This window comes from Phalacrocorax carbo, chromosome 1, assembly GCF_963921805.1.
Source record: "Phalacrocorax carbo chromosome 1, bPhaCar2.1, whole genome shotgun sequence".
Taxonomy (NCBI): Eukaryota; Metazoa; Chordata; class Aves; order Suliformes; family Phalacrocoracidae; genus Phalacrocorax; species Phalacrocorax carbo.
The window spans coordinates 118,913,422-118,930,215 of record NC_087513.1 but is presented as its reverse complement, the minus strand read 5'-3'; the positions used below and the strand labels follow the sequence as shown (position 1 = coordinate 118,930,215).

At 44.7% G+C, this 16,794-nt stretch overlaps 2 protein-coding genes across 4 annotated transcripts; one reads left to right on the top strand and one right to left on the bottom strand.

Annotated features, from left to right (window-relative positions):
• Positions 1-14: 14 nt before the first annotated feature.
• Positions 15-8,289, bottom strand: GET1 (guided entry of tail-anchored proteins factor 1). Its single transcript, XM_064471909.1, has 5 exons — positions 8,103-8,289; positions 5,930-6,095; positions 4,461-4,528; positions 3,461-3,575; positions 15-1,743 (listed from the first exon to the last, which is right to left on the bottom strand). Exons 1-5 carry the CDS (start codon positions 8,190-8,192, stop codon positions 1,670-1,672), a joined length of 513 nt encoding a protein of 170 aa, XP_064327979.1. The 5' UTR covers positions 8,193-8,289; the 3' UTR covers positions 15-1,669.
• Positions 8,290-8,451: 162 nt separating this feature from the next.
• HMGN1 (high mobility group nucleosome binding domain 1) lies at positions 8,452-16,357 on the top strand. 3 transcript variants are annotated; one of them, XM_064471937.1, is made up of 6 exons: positions 8,452-8,731; positions 9,169-9,201; positions 9,996-10,025; positions 10,142-10,192; positions 13,134-13,257; positions 15,845-16,357. In XM_064471937.1, the coding sequence occupies exons 1-6, from the start codon at positions 8,717-8,719 to the stop codon at positions 15,856-15,858; spliced, it is 267 nt and encodes an 88-aa protein (XP_064328007.1). In that variant the 5' UTR covers positions 8,452-8,716; the 3' UTR covers positions 15,859-16,357. The 3 variants fall into 3 exon arrangements, with proteins under 3 accessions (XP_064328007.1, XP_064327999.1, XP_064327991.1); XM_064471929.1 differs by having other exon boundaries at positions 8,457-8,731; positions 13,134-13,270; XM_064471921.1 differs by having other exon boundaries at positions 8,498-8,731; positions 13,134-13,265.
• The last annotated feature ends 437 nt before the right edge of the window (positions 16,358-16,794 follow it).

Here is a 16,794-nt window from a genome sequence, read left to right as displayed (position 1 = left end):
TAGAAAATTTGAGATGAGTTGAAAAGCTTTATTTCGTTAATAAAACCACAATTATACATAACATTCAATCACAACATTTTTTTCTTGATGATACTTAATGCCTCTGTTTTTGTGTTGGCTAAATGTAGTCCCTAATATAAAAACAAGGTTTTTTTTTTTAAAGTAACATTTAAATTTTATTAAAAAATAAATTTTAACATTTAAAAAACACAAACAACATTTCATGCATATATACATACACACACGCGCGATGTATCATGACATTTTGAGTGGAGAATTATGGAGGGGCCCTAGCCCTTTCCTGCAGGAAGACAAAGGACCTGAAATAACAGGACAGATGCATTCTACCACAGAGTGGGAAGCTGAACCAGAATTGCCAAAGCCCAGGTGAAGAGGGAAAGGTCCCTTTGGAAGGAAGGAAAGGTTTGTTCAGGCTCACATCAAAAATAAAAAAAAAAAGGTGTGGAACAAGCACTTTATAAACCACCCCTTTGTCTCATGGGGCAGCAACGACAGGGTTGCAGATACCACTGTAGCATGGAAGGTAACGCAACTTTGTCGCTGTTCTACAGGCACAGTACTAGGAAGAATTCTGTCCACCTTTAAATTCAAAATATTGTGGCTGTTTCCTGTACTTAAATACAGTAAGAAGGATTTACTCCCAATAGAAAATCCTCTTCCCTCCTCCTCCTGCTTGCTACCATTCTGTTACTACTTTAGACATTTAAATCACTAGTTTGCCGTTTTACATTTACTTAGCTGTTTTGGGCTATCCTGGACTGTCATTAATATATGCTACAGCCCTTTGAAATGTAGTCCTCTGAAGGAGCCGCACTGTCTTCTACTTTCTCCTGCTTAACATGGAGGTCAAGAAGTTTGGCAAACCTTTCCTCCTAAAACATGGAAGGAAATACGTTTCAGTGATCCTCTCTCAGTTTGGGAAGCAGAAATAATGGAAAGGAAGGAAAGGTCAGCTATCAATAAAAGTGCGAAAAAATTCAAGTGTTCAATGACTTTTAAAAGTCAGGGAGGAAAAAGGAGCCAGCCATCCTGTATTTGGCAACTGAGTGAGTCTCTTAAGGGTTGATTCTGTGTATACATCAAAACACGTTTTCAAGACAGCCCAAGAACACAGCAATTCTAGTATAAAAAATAACAAGGAGGGAACTACTTCTGTTTTATCTTTAGCCAACCAAACCACCTACCTCTATCCTCTATCCTCTAGTACCACTTGTCACCACATATAATTCCACCTTTGGTTGAAACTGCCATATTATTCAGCAAAGAAACAGCAAAGCTCCCAAATTAATTCCTAATGCCAATGCATTTCCAACTTAAAAATACAAATCCCACACTTTCAGATTTTGCTGAACACAGGCCATGACAAAGTCTTATGGTTCTGCCATGAATCAGCGTCAAAATATACACAAAATGAGGTTCTATAAAGAGCAACGCTATTCTTTGAAAACTGACTACTAAACTGAAAAACAAACTAAGGAAAGATACAATACATCGAAACAAATACTGGCTGATATCCAAATGAAGTACCAAAGATTATCTTAGGCCTAGTCTCATGAAAGACAACTGTTCCTTTCTTTTTTTTTATTATTCATTTAAAACAGTGATAATGAAAATGTCGTTGAGGACTCCATGGATTACTGGGATTCCTTCAGCTGAAAGGGTGTAGCATGATAGCTACAACTTTATTACAAACCACGAGCCAACATGTAATTCCAACACCACCTGAAAGAGATATAAAACATGATTTAAGTCATTGCATCAATAACCCCAGAAGACACAAGCTTCTGAAAACAACTTTGGAAGTGTAAAAACCCAAAACTTAAGAATTATGAGGTGAACAGGAACATAAAGTCTTTCTTTTTATATACAAATGTCTCTCTGCAAGGGATGGCAGCTAACTCCATGCTGGTCCTGAGAAAACCTGAAGATTGTCTGGGGAAAAGGGTACCAAATAACGCGAATATGATGAGTCAAAGTGCGGTATATACAACACACAGCTTCTAAAAACATTTGCTATATACCTAATAGAAAATGCCTAAGGCATGGCAAGTAACAGAATGCTTTGCCAGAACCTAAATTCAAGATCTGAGATAGATAAAAAGTAAATTTCCTCTGAAATTTACATCAGTCATTTTAAAAGTATTAAATCCATACTTACGTCCTTCCCCTTGCTCCTCATACAGCTAGATAGGAAAACACTACTGAGACCTTCGCTACTGACCCAGGTGCCTTGTGTTGCTGTTTTAAAGGGTCCTGTCATACAAACTAGCAGCAGAGAAACCTGCATTGGTATGACGGACTGGAGGGTGTGCCCTGACTGTAATACACTGCACATCCATGTTGCAGACGACACAGAATCATTCTACAAAGCGTCACGAAATACATAGCTATTCACAGCACACACATGAAAAAACTACCTTTCTGGTGATTTTTAGACATTTTTGTGTTTATCACCTGGAATTCAGAAGTGATCTATTTACTGTGATTATCAGCCAACACAAAACAGGAGATTTGAAGGCAGACATGGATGTGAAACTTTTAGAATCCCTTCAAACACTATTTAAATAAATAGTGTTTCCAGTCTTCCATGGACTATTCCCCCACCCAGCACAGAAGCAGACTTCTTTTGTGCAGTAAGCTGGCTGGATACAAATCATTCTCTAGACAGCTATTAAAGATACAACTATGTACAATTCCAACAATGTATTCTGGAATTCCTTCTAAGGCAGTTGGGACTTAGAAGCCTAACATGAAGGCTCAGCAGCAGCATTTTAGCTTGACGGTAAATTTCCACACTACATTGTCCTGTCATTCTGCCCGTCTGCTTATCCCATTAGCATAGAGCCAGCCTGCTTTTCACTCAGCAACTAGTATTTACAACCTGTGTTATCATTCTGATCATTAATTCATTAAACCACCCAAAAGGAAAGGATTTAAGTAGGCAAAAATGCAACAGAAGGATGAGGGCAAAAAGCGTGGGAACCGACAAGACAAAATGCCAAGAGAGAGCATACCTAAATCGTTCTGGAGTTATGCTGCTGTGAAACCACAGCAATTTATAAGAAACACATGTAAGCGATACAGACCTATAAAGTATTTGCCCATTTTTAAACCTAATTCTGCTATTTCAGTGGACTCCTTAATATAAAAGTATTTCTGATTTGAAATCATCTCCAGGGTCTATTCCATACAGATAAAAATAAAGCTGCTCTGAGAAGGAATAAAAATGACAAATAGCCCGTTTCATGGCCAGTTAAATAAACACGAATTGAATATACAGGAAACAGCTAATCAAACGTTTGAAACACCTCCCTGTGTTAAGAGAGTTAGAAGAAACATACAGAAGCAGTGCTTTTAATCTTGGTACGCTCTTTGTCACTACACTGTTAGCATCCGCGTGGGCTTGGGAAATGTACTTTTTCTGCTGTACAGTCCTTACCTGCCACCCCCGTAGGAAAGGCCACCAAGCGCTCCAGCGGAGCAAGCCATTTGCTTGGAAGCACTGTAACTGGCTCGGAATAGTACCTCCAAATGAGAGAGATCATCAAGGTGGCCTAGAATTGAAATTTTTATTAGCTTGGATAATAATACACATCACAGTACATTTCAACTGCTATTTTGAAGCCGTAAATCACAAATTCTAATTATAGGGAATGGTTTCTTTGTTATTTTACATTGTTCTTAAGCAAGTTGAAAATATTTTTAAACTTAGTATGACTTAAACATATACACAATATTAAGAGCAAGCAGTGAGATGTTGGAAGATACCGCTTTCTTTTGAGACACTGGTTCAAGCCTAGCATAGACAAACATAGTAACTGTTAAATTCTGATGACTGTTTTTAGCCATAATCCTTGCTGGGTAAGAATCCAACTAGCTTTAACATTACCCTAAAGATATCTTCAGGTTGACCACTGTTATCCTTATGAGCAGGCAATCTTTGGCATCAAGTCTGAACTACAGAGACAATCTGATGAGGCACTGTGGTAAAATGTGCAGCAGCTCTAAGTAGAGATTTGCATCCTCATCAAAAGGGCATTTTGTTTTCAAAAACATAAGCAAAATATATTTACAGGTATCAGAACTTTCGTGGGTCCAGTGCCATATATAAATGAAAACTAAAAAAAAAAAAAAAAAAAACCCAAAAAAACCCAAACAGTGATGAAAGAGCTAAGACAAATTACTCTCCTGTCATCTCAAACCCAGAAACACAGAGCTTGAAATGAAACTCAGAACTCCTTCCATCCGCAACTAACAGACCTTATCAGCAACATCTCTCCCTTCCGTTTCAATAAACCGTTTCATTTTGGCAGGCACTGTGTCACTGGAACATCCAACACCTGTGTGACTGACCATCAGCCAATAAACGCAGGAGAGAATCATAAAGCTGCTGAGGATTTGGTTTAGTAGTTTGTATTCATAATAAAGTATGTACTTACTTGTAAGATGTAGAACACGATATTTATAACCCACTTTATTTTGGCTAATTGGGCAGTTCGTGCTTTCACTGTTAAAAAAAAAAATTACCCTGCATTATTTATAATAGTGAGTTATGCTTACATAAAACTATCAACATATTAATATTTCATTCTTCAAATCAGGACATTACACTGTTTAAAAAACTCTTTTCAAATGACTCATAGCTATATGGAAAGCACTCTTCTGCAAGAAAGTGCCAGATCTGTATCACACTGTAGTTTCTTATTAATGCTACTATTAAAAGTTGCAAAACGCCGACAGCCTAGACAGAGAAATGTCACATGTAATCAAGAATGCTGCTCCCGAATGAGAAGAGGCACTGTGGTTACTAACTTAAGAACTGCTTCAGATGAAGCATAAAGTAATTTTTTCCTATTCCTAAAACGGGAGAACGATGGCTTTAGCAGATGTACTTTTTGCCTTATTTCATTCAGGAACACAGTCAAGACTGTTCCTTCACTGACTGAATCTTGGTCAGGTTCAGTATTAAAACTTCTCATGCCTATTTTTCTTGTTACAGTACCTCAGACCAATATAAAGAAGTCCAGTGAAGACAGCACATCTTCAAACGTAACAGTGGCCTCAAGTTTTGTAAAACAATGTTGTTGGATCCTAAATCCACTCAAATCCAGTTTAATTTAAATTATTGGGTTAAGAATTATACTACTGAAAGCAATCCAAACCTGCCAGTTGTAAATATTGTCCTTTCTCCAAGCAAGGAGCCTATAAACATCCACCCCTTCTGCACAGAGGAGGCAGACAAAGCAAGCAGTCTCCTGTCCTGTTAGGACCAGTTAGTGAGCCTGGGCAAAGACAAGAGCAAAAGCTCTGGTGCCAAAGGTTCAAGTGTGCTTTCTACCACGAGGTGATGGATTATACTACTATAAAATCCTAATCGAGGGAAAGCACTACAGCTTTATCGCAAAAGCTGCTGCATAAGATCCAACAGGATTGCAAAATGACAGGAAAGATCTCATCTGGTTACCTCATAGTTCAACACTTTCTCTCTAGCATATTGTAGTACGCCAACCAAATGGCCCCAACCAAGGAATGCATCCTTTTGCAGCAAAGATACACAGCAGAGGACTTCCTCAACTTACTGAAAACATGATTCAGTGATGAGCATCACTGAGAAAGAGTAAATAATCACACGGCGAAGCCCAGGAAATTCCTTGTGAGAAAAATTCTATATCTAAATCACTCCCTTACCAGTGTGTGCAGAGCTATGCACAACTGGAATACAAAAGCAAGCTCTCCAAAAAGTTTAAAGGACAAAAAAAAAAAAAAAAAAAAGATAGAAAAAAAGAAGGGTCCACTGGAAATGGATAAGAGGGGAAGAAAAATAGTTCAGGGAAGTATACTTAAAATTGAAAACACTCAACAAAAGGTTTTTCAGACACTAGAAAAGGGAGTAAACATTGCACTCTACCATGAGTTTTAAGCTTGTCGGTCATTTTGTTAATCTTTCTTTCCAGACGGGCGTATCTAGCGAACTCATCCATCATACTAATGGTTGAGAGTTCTTGCTTCATGTTCTGAATTTCAGCTCTCATTTGGGATTCCTGCTCTGCATCCTTTTGTAACAATCTGGATATCTAAGAAACAAAGAAACAGTATCAGTTATTTATCCAGAATTCCACTGATTTTCTTTAATGTGTAAAGTATGACCTCCTGTTTACATACTCAAAAGCCCCCATAGAAAAGGCCCTTGCATCAAGACACGGAAAAAGCTTGCCTTAACATCTTTTTAAAAGATGTTTTAAAAGCCAAAGAACTTTTACTCTCATCTTCTGAGTGAAGCAAACCAAAGAGGGTTTTACCGTCCCTTTAGGGCAGTGATTTTCAACTTTCCTAACGATGCTTAACTGCCTTTTCCTTCTGTTTCTGCTTTCATCTCCTCACCTCCCACTCTTGATGCTGCTGCCTTCTGAGACCTTCCAAACCTCCCAGGCTCTACCTGCCGCTGCAGCCTGACCTGAAATGCTGTCTTCCCTCCTTGCAACTCGCACCGTGCACTGCTTGCGTGACAAGCGCCTGACACACGCAGGGGAGGAAGGGCTGAGGAAGCACTCCTTTTCATCACGACTCCTTCCAGCTCCAGCAGTGCCCCTTACTCATTCAGTGTTCCCATTTCTAGCTCCAGCAGCCTCAGCAAGGGTCTAAACTAATTAACTCATTGAAGCCCAACTTTAGACCTCACCAATAAGGCGCGGCTCACCAGCTGAGAATCACTCCTCTAGATTCCAGACTGCCTACTCCAAACTGTTAGAAACACACAAATTGCCATCCTGGCCTAGAGCTGTGATCCCTCTAGTGCAGTATCTTACCACTGCCTCAAAGACAGAAACACAAATTCGCATTAGTTATTTTTCTTACATCTTATCCCTGCATTTAAATGCTGTTTTCTTATAACATCTTACTCGATTCTTGGCTAAAATTATTTCCTACTGACAGAAATGTAAAAAGGTAATCTGTCCGTCTGTTGGCAACATGGAAGACAGAGCAAAGCCGTGCTTTATATTCCCTGCAACACCCTAAAGGCCGGAGCCTCAGGAGCATCGTTTCAACATTGATAACTCATATTCTGGCCAGTATCCTGGGATGCATTAAAAGGAGTGTGGCCAGCAGGTCAAAAGAGGTTATCCTGCCCTCCACTCTGCCCTAGTGAGGCCACATCTGGAGTGCTGTGTCCAGTTCTGGGCCTCTCAGTTTAAGAAGGATGTGGAGCTGCCCGAGCAAGTCCAGCAGAGAGTTACTAAGGTGATCAGGGCACTGGAGCATCTCCCTTATGAGGAAAAGCTGAGAGACCTGGGTTTGTTCAGCCTGGAGAAGAGAAGACTGAGGGGGGATCTTCAATATTTATAAATAGCTGAAGGATGGTATGAAGAGGAGGGGGCCAGACTCTTTTCAGTGGTGCCCAGTGACAGGACAAGGGGCAATGGGCACAAGTTGGCACACAGGAAGTTCCAGCTAAACATAAGAAGAAACTTCTTTCCTGTGAGGGTGCCAGAGCAGGGGCACAGGCTCCCCAGAGAGGCTGTGGAGTCGCCTTCCCTGGAGACATTCAAAACCCGCCTGGATGCATTACTGTGCCCCCTGCTCTGGGGGTGCCTGCTCAAGCAGGGGGGTTGGACAAGGTGATCTCCAGAGGTCCCTTCCAACCCCTGCCATTCTGTGATTCTGTGATTACCCAGAGCTTTGCCTCAGGGCCCTGCTTAACCGAGGCTGCTGGGGTCACGGGCTGTCACCGCTTCATCACCTCCGGCTCTCCACAGTGCCGGCCTCGCAAGCTTCTCTTCTAAGGCAATGAGCGGGACTAGGCCCTGCTAGTCACAGCTGGGGGCGCCTGAGGGGTACCGCCGGCCACCCGGAGCCCACCCGGAACGGCCCCGCTTCCCCCCACCCCACCTCTCAGCTGGCAGGCGGGGCTGACGGCGGGCTTCCGTAACGCCCGACCCCGCTTTGCCTGGGCCGGCGGGGCGGGGCCCACTCCCCGCGACGAGGGGAGGAAGGTGACGGGCACTGGGCCGATGCCCTGGGTTAGTAACGGCCGCCGTTAGGGCCGGCACGGGGGGCGGGGCGAGCGCGGCGACGTCACTTACGACGGAGGAGCAGGAGGGTAAGAGGATCTTGAGCGCGTTGCAGAGGAAGACGGAGCTGAGCACCAGCAGCCAGGCGCCGGTCTCCGCCATGCCGCGCGCCCGCCTCCGTCGCTAGCTACGCCCCGGGGCGGCTCCCCTCCGCGCACGTGGGGCGGTGGGAAAGGGGGACGGGCGCGGCCACGTGACGGGGCTGGCCAATCAAGAGGTCGTCTCCTCACCCTCCCTGCCTCGTTTCCCCAGTGAGGCGAGGCGGGGGCGCGAGCGCGAGGTAGGGCCTCCGGCGGCCCCGCCCCGCAGAGGCGCCCCTCGGGTGGGGGCGGTGCCGGTGGCCGCCGGCGAGGAGCGGGAGCGTCCCCCCGCCTCCCCCCCCCCCCCCCCCCCCCCCCCAAGCCGGTTGGATCCTGTTGCGGTGCCGCTGGCGCTGCTGGGACGGGGGGGGGGGCGGTGGGAGGGCGCTCTCCCTGAGCAGCGGGGCTGGCTGGTTGGCAGGCGGGCGGCAGGCAGGCAGGCGCAGCCGCTCGCCCTCAGGCAGGCAGCGCGCCCGGCAGCCGGGCGGGAGTCGCCGCAGCTCCGGAGGTCGGGGCCGGCAGCTGTCGCCGCCGCACAGCCTCGCCATGCCGAAGAGAAAGGTGAAGCGGGCGAGACCGAGGGAAGGGAGCCGCCGTGGGGGCGGGTAGCCGGGGTGCTCGGGGCGCTACCGCCGCACGGACGGATGGGTTCGGCGGAGGAGACGGACGGGGCTCGAGGGGAAGCGGCCGCTCCCTGGGCACCGGTGCGGCGGCGCCCGGCTTGGGCCGACGCCTTCCCCTTTGCCAACCAGCTCTATGTGGTCCCCTGACGGAGCCTCTCCCGGGGGCGGCGGCGGTGCCTGGAAGGTTCGGCGGGGGCTCGCTGGGCGCCGTGCCGCTCCGGGGCTCGGAATCCGAAAGCGGCGGCGGGAAGGGGCGGGCGGGGGGGCGGGCGAGCGGCGGCGGTGGCGTCACGTGCCCGCCCCCCCTCCTTCACGCCCCGCCGGCGGCGGCCTGAGGCGCCTGCGCCGCCTGACGCGGGGTGTTTGTCTTGGCAGGTGACGGTGGCGGACCGGGAGGCCCCCGAGGAGGTGGGTGCCCGGGGTGCGGGGAGCGGGAGGCCCCCGGGGAGGTGGGTGCCCGGGGTGCGGGGAGCGGGAGGCCCCCGGGGAGGTGGGTGCCCGGGTCCGAGGGAGCGGGAGGCCCCCGGGGAGGTGGGTGCCCGGGTCCGAGGGAGCGGGAGGCCCCCGGGGAGGTGGGTGCCCGGGGTGCCGGGAGCGGGAGGCCCCCGGGGAGGTGGGTGCCCGGGGTGCCGGGAGCGGGAGGCCCCCGGGGAGGTGGGTGCCCGGGGTGCCGGGAGCGGGAGGCCCCCGGGGAGGTGGGTGCCCGGGGTGCCGGGAGCGGGAGGCCCCCGGGGAGGTGGGTGCCCGGGGTGCCGGGAGCGGGAGGCCCCCGGGGAGGTGGGTGCCCGGGGTGCCGGGAGCGGGAGGCCCCCGGGGAGGTGGGTGCCCGGGGTGCCGGGAGCGGGAGGCCCCCGGGGAGGTGGGTGCCCGGGGTGCGGGGAGCGGGAGGCCCCCGGGGAGGTGGGTGCCCGGGGTGCGGGGAGCGGGAGGCCCCCGGGGAGGTGGGTGCCCGGGGTGCGGGGAGCGGGAGGCCCCCGGGGAGGTGGGTGCCCGGGGTGCGGGGAGCGGGAGGCCCCCGGGGAGGTGGGTGCCCGGGGTGCGGGGAGCGGGAGGCCCCCGGGGAGGTGGGTGCCCGGGGAGCGGGAGGCCCCCGGGGAGGTGGGTGCCCGGGGAGCGGGAGGCCCCCGGGGAGGTGGGTGCCCGGGGTGCGGGGAGCGGCCGTCCCGCCCGCTGACTCCGTTTCTCTCTTTCCCTGCCTGTAGCCGAAGAGGCGATCGGCGCGTCTGTCCGCTGTAAGTAGAGGAGCGAGAGAGGGGGATGTCCCTCCCGCGCTGTGTCTGTGCCTTCCTCTACCGAGAAGGGTATTACCGACCCCTGAATCTCTCCCTTACTTGTTCTTTCCTCTCAGAAACCCGCTCCTGACAAAGCAGAGCCGAAACCAAAAAAGCTAGTGGCAAAGGTGAGAGTCGCTGGGAAGAGGGGAGGGAGAGGAGGAGGCGAGCACCTTGCACAGGTGCCTGGCGGCGTCCCGACCGTCTCCTGTCGTCGGTGCGCGCTCGTCTTCACACATTCCTTGTGGGAACACTCAGCTGAAGTATCATTTTCAGATGCTTCTGCCAGTACCTGCAGCGACATTCCACCACTGTTTGAGTAGATCCTTGTCAAGCACTCAAAGAGTTGTGTGGAAATGGGGGCACTGATTCCCAGGTGCTAGATGGAGGTTTGGAACTGAGTAGAACTACCTGAATGTTGAGGCAACATAAGATTGTTTTTCATCACTGCAGCAAAAAGGGGTAAAATATACTCACAATTTAAAGCAGTATGTTAGGGCAGGGGAAAAAAAAATTACTGGCTTTCAGGTCTTTGTGTGTTATGTGTAAGTAAGCATGGTTTAGTGTGATCTTTCAGTTTTTCAGTATAGCCTTCGCAGTGCCAATAACTGAGGTGTAAAATTCCTTGTTTCTTGGGAGAAATAAAAGAGGCTGTGTACCTGTTGGCTTGTTGGTGTATGTGTTTCTAAGTGTTCCTTTGTGATCATAAGCTTTTCTTTTTAATGTTTGGATTAAGAGCATTTTAAATACACTAACACAGAACTCTGCTTTGCAGACTTCTTCATGTTTTCATTTTATTAATCCTACAGAGTAGTTACTTATCAGTAACATACCTCTATTCCAGTGGTTTAAATATCAGCGTGTTCCCATTCTCAAAGTTGTAGGCCTAAAGAATTTGGGGAAGATTTGGTTCTCGTTGGTTTTCCAGCATCTGTGTAGTGCATCTAATTCTTGACGCTGCTAGTTGATGCTGACTGATACACATGATACTGAATTGCTGCCTATAAATACTTTACTTCTAGAAAGGAATGTTTCCACAGTTCATAAACGGGAACGTATTTATGTAAACAAGTGCATCACAAACAATTGTCATCTTGGAATATTAAGTAGAGCACCTTGCACAGGGTCCCCATGGAATGCTGCTGTAATGTGAATATGTGAACAATCTTTCTTTTTTTTTAATTAATTACTGTTATCATTGGCAATTCAAATAAATGCATAACTTGTTTTACATTTGATCCTCTTTGTTCCAAAACTCATGCTGTCACTAAAATCTTTTGTCATTTGGAAACTTTGTCATTGATAACGTAAAAACCTCTTTTGTACTGATTGCTTTTTACTTCTCTAGCTTCAGTACTTTCTCATTTTAGCTGTCTCTGGATTTTCTTTCAATGGGTTTCAGAAATATTTCACTGTTACATACGAGTCAAATGATACAATTTTTTTTAATTACTGTTGTTTTTCTGTATTTGATCTATCAAAAGATGCTTCTTTGCATCAACTTTGTAACTTTTTTAAACTTACCTGACGGTATTTTTACTGGCTGGGAGAAGTTTGCTCATTTTGGAGTTACACGGTGGGATTTTTAAAAAATAAATATTAATGAACAAAAATATATTTTGATGATCAAACCACGGAAGTCTATGTTGTGAAATTGTTACCTGTATTTGTAATACTTCATTTAGCCTTTATAACTTTCTAAAAGGATTTTTTTTTCAATTAGCAGGTTTCCACTGTTTTCTCTGTGCTCCTGAGGATTTAAAGAATTATCTTTTCTGAAAACAGGAGCAAAGAACTTCTAATGTTTTGTGGACATTGACGATTCAGTTTCCTGACATAAGATGCTTCAGCATTCATTTTTTTGTTCTGTTTTTGGGTTGGTTTTTTTTTTAAAAAAAACTTTGCACCTCATATATATAATGTAACCTACTGCATGTTTGTATCCGGTGGGGTAAAGCACTTAGAACTTTTGCTCAGTAGTTGCAATAGGTTGACAAAACCTTATTTTCGGGAAGACAGTATTTTACGTGAGCATTTGTGTAAAATACGAAATGTATTCAGATAGCTATTAAAAAGTTGCATGTTTTTTGTAAGGAAGAATGCGTGAAGATGAAGATTAGTATGGAATGCTTCTGACCAAATGGTTTCTAATAGTAATCCAAGATACACATTTCTACTCTACTATGCAAAAATTAGAACTTTATTTCTTGGAGTGAATTTTAGGTCAGAGAACAAATTAGGACATAATTTGACAAACACAAGAAACACAATATTTTTAATGAGATTAGACACGCTTTAAGGTAATCAGTGCAGTGGTCTTCTGTTTGGAGGTATAAACGCATTACTTCCTCTTGCCACTTACTCACATTGTACCTGCCGAGAAAAAGCATTGTAGTTTGTAATTTATTGAAAGTTTTTGTTAGTATCATAAAATCATGTTTGACAGATGGTGTGAAAAACAGTGCATTTATGTCATTCTGAATCGAGAGAAATACTTCGTAAGTAGGGCTATCAGCTGGAGGACAGGCAAACTTTGTAGCATTTAATTGCTGTAAGGAACCTCTGGGAGGGTGTGTCATGTATTTATATCAATGAACAAATACCTCTTCCTACCCATTTAAACACAGTCATGTAGGCACAGAGGATGTGACTGAGGTACTGCCAGAGGAGGACTGAAAATGATACTTCTAGGTGATGCATTTGTTCAGGTTACTGAAATTCCTGCCTACTTATAAAAGAGGAAGAAGAGTGTTTGAAGTGCTCTGCATTGCTATTTTTTATGTGCCACGAGGTTAAATCATACATTAGAAGTTGCTCTGTCTAGCAACTGGAATCTAGTTAGCTTCTCATCCCAGTTTGATTCTCTCATTTTACTGACTGTCTGAAACTGTGATTGTTTCTGTATAGTTTGGAAAACTTGCCAGTTGAACTGTGTATCGGCTATTGGATTGTTGGTAGCAGCTCTTTCTGTTTAGCAAGTCTGTCTTGGTTTTGTGTACTTTTTATTATTTTCAAAGTTTACCTAGTAGGTCATAGGAATTTACTTACTGGAAATTTATTTCATTGTAGGATAAATCTGAGGACAAGAAAGCTCAGTCAAAGGGGAAAAAGGGGCCTAAAGGAAACCAGACAGAAGAGATAAACCAAGAACAGACAAAGGACAACTTGCCTGCAGAAAATGGGGAAGCTAAAAGTGAGGAGGTAAAGTTGTATTTGGTGCAAAGCAGCTGGAGAACTTACTGTACTGGTTTATCCAAACAACTATTAGAAACATACGCAGTTCTTAAAATAGAATCAATTTCTGCCAAAAGCAAGATGTAGGCTCTTGAAACATTAGTAGGTATACCTGGAAGATACTAGTTGCCTCAGAAAGAGTTGCAGTGATGTGATAACAGTCCCTGAAATGAAGGGAAAAGGTGAGAATTTTACCAAAGTTCTGATACAGGATAACATCCTTCAGAGAGGGGGTGTTTTCCCTGCCGGTAGGTCTTGGCAAAATGATATGTACAGGGTGCACAGAGGGGATCTTGCTCTGTGTGTGTGTGGAGGGGGGTGTCATCTTCAGAGGGTTTGGTTTGGGTTTTAGTCTTACTCTTGCTCTTACTGGAAGAGAGGTTCCTTCTTGCTACAAAAGTTTTTGGACAAGTGCAGTATTCGTTTTCTTGGGGCTGGAAGCAGTTTTCACTGAAAACCCAAAGTTGAAATGATTTTACCAAAGTTGAGGTAATATTCATAAGAGTCAGAGATGCAGATCCTGCTGGTAGGAGGGACAAGTGGTGCAGGGATGGAAGAGAGTGCGAGAACTGCTAATAGGTGTTGTTGCTGAAGATATGGATGTGCCAAATCAGTCTTGGCTGTAATACTGTGCTAAAATGGCCGTGTTGCTGAAGCTTTTGGAGTCACTGATCATCTAACTTAAAACGTCCTCCACACTGCATTCTTTTTCTGGAATGTGGATATAATTTAGTTTTAAATTTAGGACAAGATCTGTAGGGAGAAGCAGTGCCTCTTACTAGGGCAGCTGTTAACAACTGGATGAAGCACAAGGTTTCATGTGGTAACAGAGTGAGGCATTCAATACTGCAGAAACCTGAGACTAATTCTAGGCCTAATTAGTTCAGCGGAGTTTGCTGATCAGATTATTTTTTTAATGTAAATGTGTGATTTGTGCTTCCTGTCTGGTATGCTGAAAAGTAATTTTTTTTTTTAAGGTAGGGAAAAAAATGTCTTTCTGAACGCTATCACACTGATATATCAGTGTGGGGCTAGATCTTCAAGTAGAGGAAAAGAGTATTTGGGTTTTAGGTAGATGATGCATTTTGGTGGGCGAGGAAGGTACAGGGCGGTACTTGAGCATATGAGACAATTTACTCTGGGGCAACAGTTCTTCATTTGCAGGCTTATGGTGTGATCTTTGGGAAAAAGTTGTGCTATTACTAGGAATTCTTTAGTTGGCGTAATGTTCTGTGTAGCTCTGGCTCAGTGTTACTGTCACATAACTTGGTCTTTTAATTTGTGCATATAAGTATTTCAGTAATACCAACAAAAGTTAAATTTGGCAGTATTCCTCAGCTGGGGTCTGTTTAGTACACGAGCGCAGAGGTGATGTACATTTACTAGGGATGGATAATGACTTCTGGGGCACGTCTTTGTGCTGGTCACACCAGCCAAAATTGCAGGTTTAATATAATACCTGAGTCTAGAAGAGGCAGAGGCATAGTCCGTCCTGTTGGACATTACTGTTTTCAATCAGGACAATGGTGTCAACAATGCCTGTTAAGCCACGATCTGGGGAGGGGCCAGTGGCCGCTTCTGGTGGCACTGACAGACTAATTCCCCCTCCGAATGGAAATGGCTTCGGTACCTCATCCTTCAAAAGCTTCCCCCAGGTGGCAGTAAAGGCTGAAAGGATGTTAGGGTTCCTCTTCGGGTGCTGCTGCGATGGAACCATCTGTTCTGCTGGTGGCGCTGCAAAGCTTTGGAGTAACTGTAATTTTTACGTTAATAGATACGTTGCATTCCTTTTTTTAACCTACGTTGCAAATGCAGTGAGTTTTCTGATCTAAATGGAGTTGTAATTTTAATCAGTGAGGCATCTCTGAACTTGTCCAGAAGTTGAGGTACAGCATATAGAGATTTGACTTGAAAACATTATAGCTCTGCTGCTACGATTCAGTTTCACTGAATGTATTTTACAAAATTATGTTTAATTTAATGCAGTACCATGTTTCTAAGTCTAAGTTACTTTAAAACACAGTAGGATTTGAGAATGTGTTAACAGTGCTCTTACCATTGTTAACACTGTTAATTAACAGTGCTGCGCTGACATTTATATGCATGCAGTGTATCTATAGTGTCTTTTCTAAACACCCTTGTATGCCGGAATCTTAGCTTAGTCGGTTAAAAAGCCCCCTTTTCCTGTCACAAAGACAGTAATCACTGAAATGGGCTTTGTTCTTTAAAAAAAATAAATTCTTTGTAGTGTGTGTTGAGTAGTAACAATAGCAACGTTCTGAAGATTCATACTGATGCATCTGAGGAGATAGAAGCCTTTTCAAGACAGCTCATTTTTAGTAGGTCGTTATGCCAGGGGAAATAAGCAGCTCATGACACTAGTATATTAAGACCTTAAAGCACGGTGTGTAGAAGCAAGCCACAGTTGATTTGTACATCGAGGTAGCTAAGTTGTGCATTAAAAGCAGTGTGAACTAAGAGGCTGAGTCACTCAGAAACTTTCTGCATTGAAGTGTTCTGGTTTTTCTTTTCTGTCTTCTTTTCAGACCCCAGCATCTGATGCAGCAGTAGAGAAAGAAGCTAAGTCTGAATAAGATCTGGTACCAAGTCTTTAACTGGTGGTCCTTATACTTTTCTTCTTGCACAATTCAGAGGAATATTTTTATCAACTATTTTGTAAATGCAAGTTTTTTAGTAGTTCTAGAAAACACATTTTTAAAAAGGAAAGAATCCCAACTCAACCCTTTTTTTTACATATTTAGATAAGTGTAAATGCTTTTTTTAAGTGGTAAAATCATGTACTGGTTGTCTGTTTTCTATGAAACCAGAAATTAATGACATGTTACATTAAGGGGAGGGCTTTGAAGCCGTGATTAGGCTTCATATTCCATGGAGTGTGAGGGACTGTTTTTCTATCCTATTAAGTGGAGCATAACACAGATCAGACTTTGGAATTCATAATGGTACATTGAGAATGTCTTAACATGTTAGTTTTTTATCTTTATGGTTGTACCATCAGTAGAATTGCTTATCTAATAAAACTGCTCCCTCGTGTTGGATTTCTTGCTGAGTGATGTACATCTGTGACAACAGTTATTTTTGGTAGTTGCAGCATTATTTTTCCAACAACTTTGTGGCTGTGACGTGAGAGATTGGAAACTTTCATTAGATCTTTAAATACTGACTAAGCAAATGTTTCTGATTGGCGGACGGAACACGTTATGTCAGTATTTGAGACATCCAGTTGTAAAGGACAGCTTGTCTGCAAAGAGCAAACGAAAAATATTTGAAATAGTCTTAGAAAAAAAACCCCAGAATTATAGCTTTTAGATCTAAAAAACTATGTGAATAAAAGCAGTTGTAAAATTGTTCATAGTGTCTGTGATCACCAAACAGAAGCCAAATAAATCTTGATGATGAAAGGATGTTTCTGTAGCTCCTGCATTGACTATCACAACTCACAATCTGAATGGTGTAGTTTTTGATCCTTAACCAT

Excerpts from the sequence above, each read along its gene's own strand:
- HMGN1 (XM_064471921.1), top strand. Across the intron at positions 9,202-9,995 it reads ACCGGGAGGCCCCCGAGGAG|CCGAAGAGGCGATCGGCGCG; the intron begins GTGGGTGCCCGG and ends CCCTGCCTGTAG. Across the intron at positions 10,193-13,133 it reads CAAAAAAGCTAGTGGCAAAG|GATAAATCTGAGGACAAGAA; the intron begins GTGAGAGTCGCT and ends ATTTCATTGTAG.
- GET1 (XM_064471909.1), bottom strand. The coding sequence starts at position 8,192 with ATGGCGGAGACCGGCGCCTGGCTGCTGGTGCTCAGCTCCGTCTTCCTC. Across the intron at positions 3,576-4,460 it reads TCGTGTTCTACATCTTACAA|GCCACCTTGATGATCTCTCT; the intron begins GTAAGTACATAC and ends TTTCAATTCTAG. Across the intron at positions 1,744-3,460 it reads CTTTCCTACGGGGGTGGCAG|GTGGTGTTGGAATTACATGT; the intron begins GTAAGGACTGTA and ends TATCTCTTTCAG.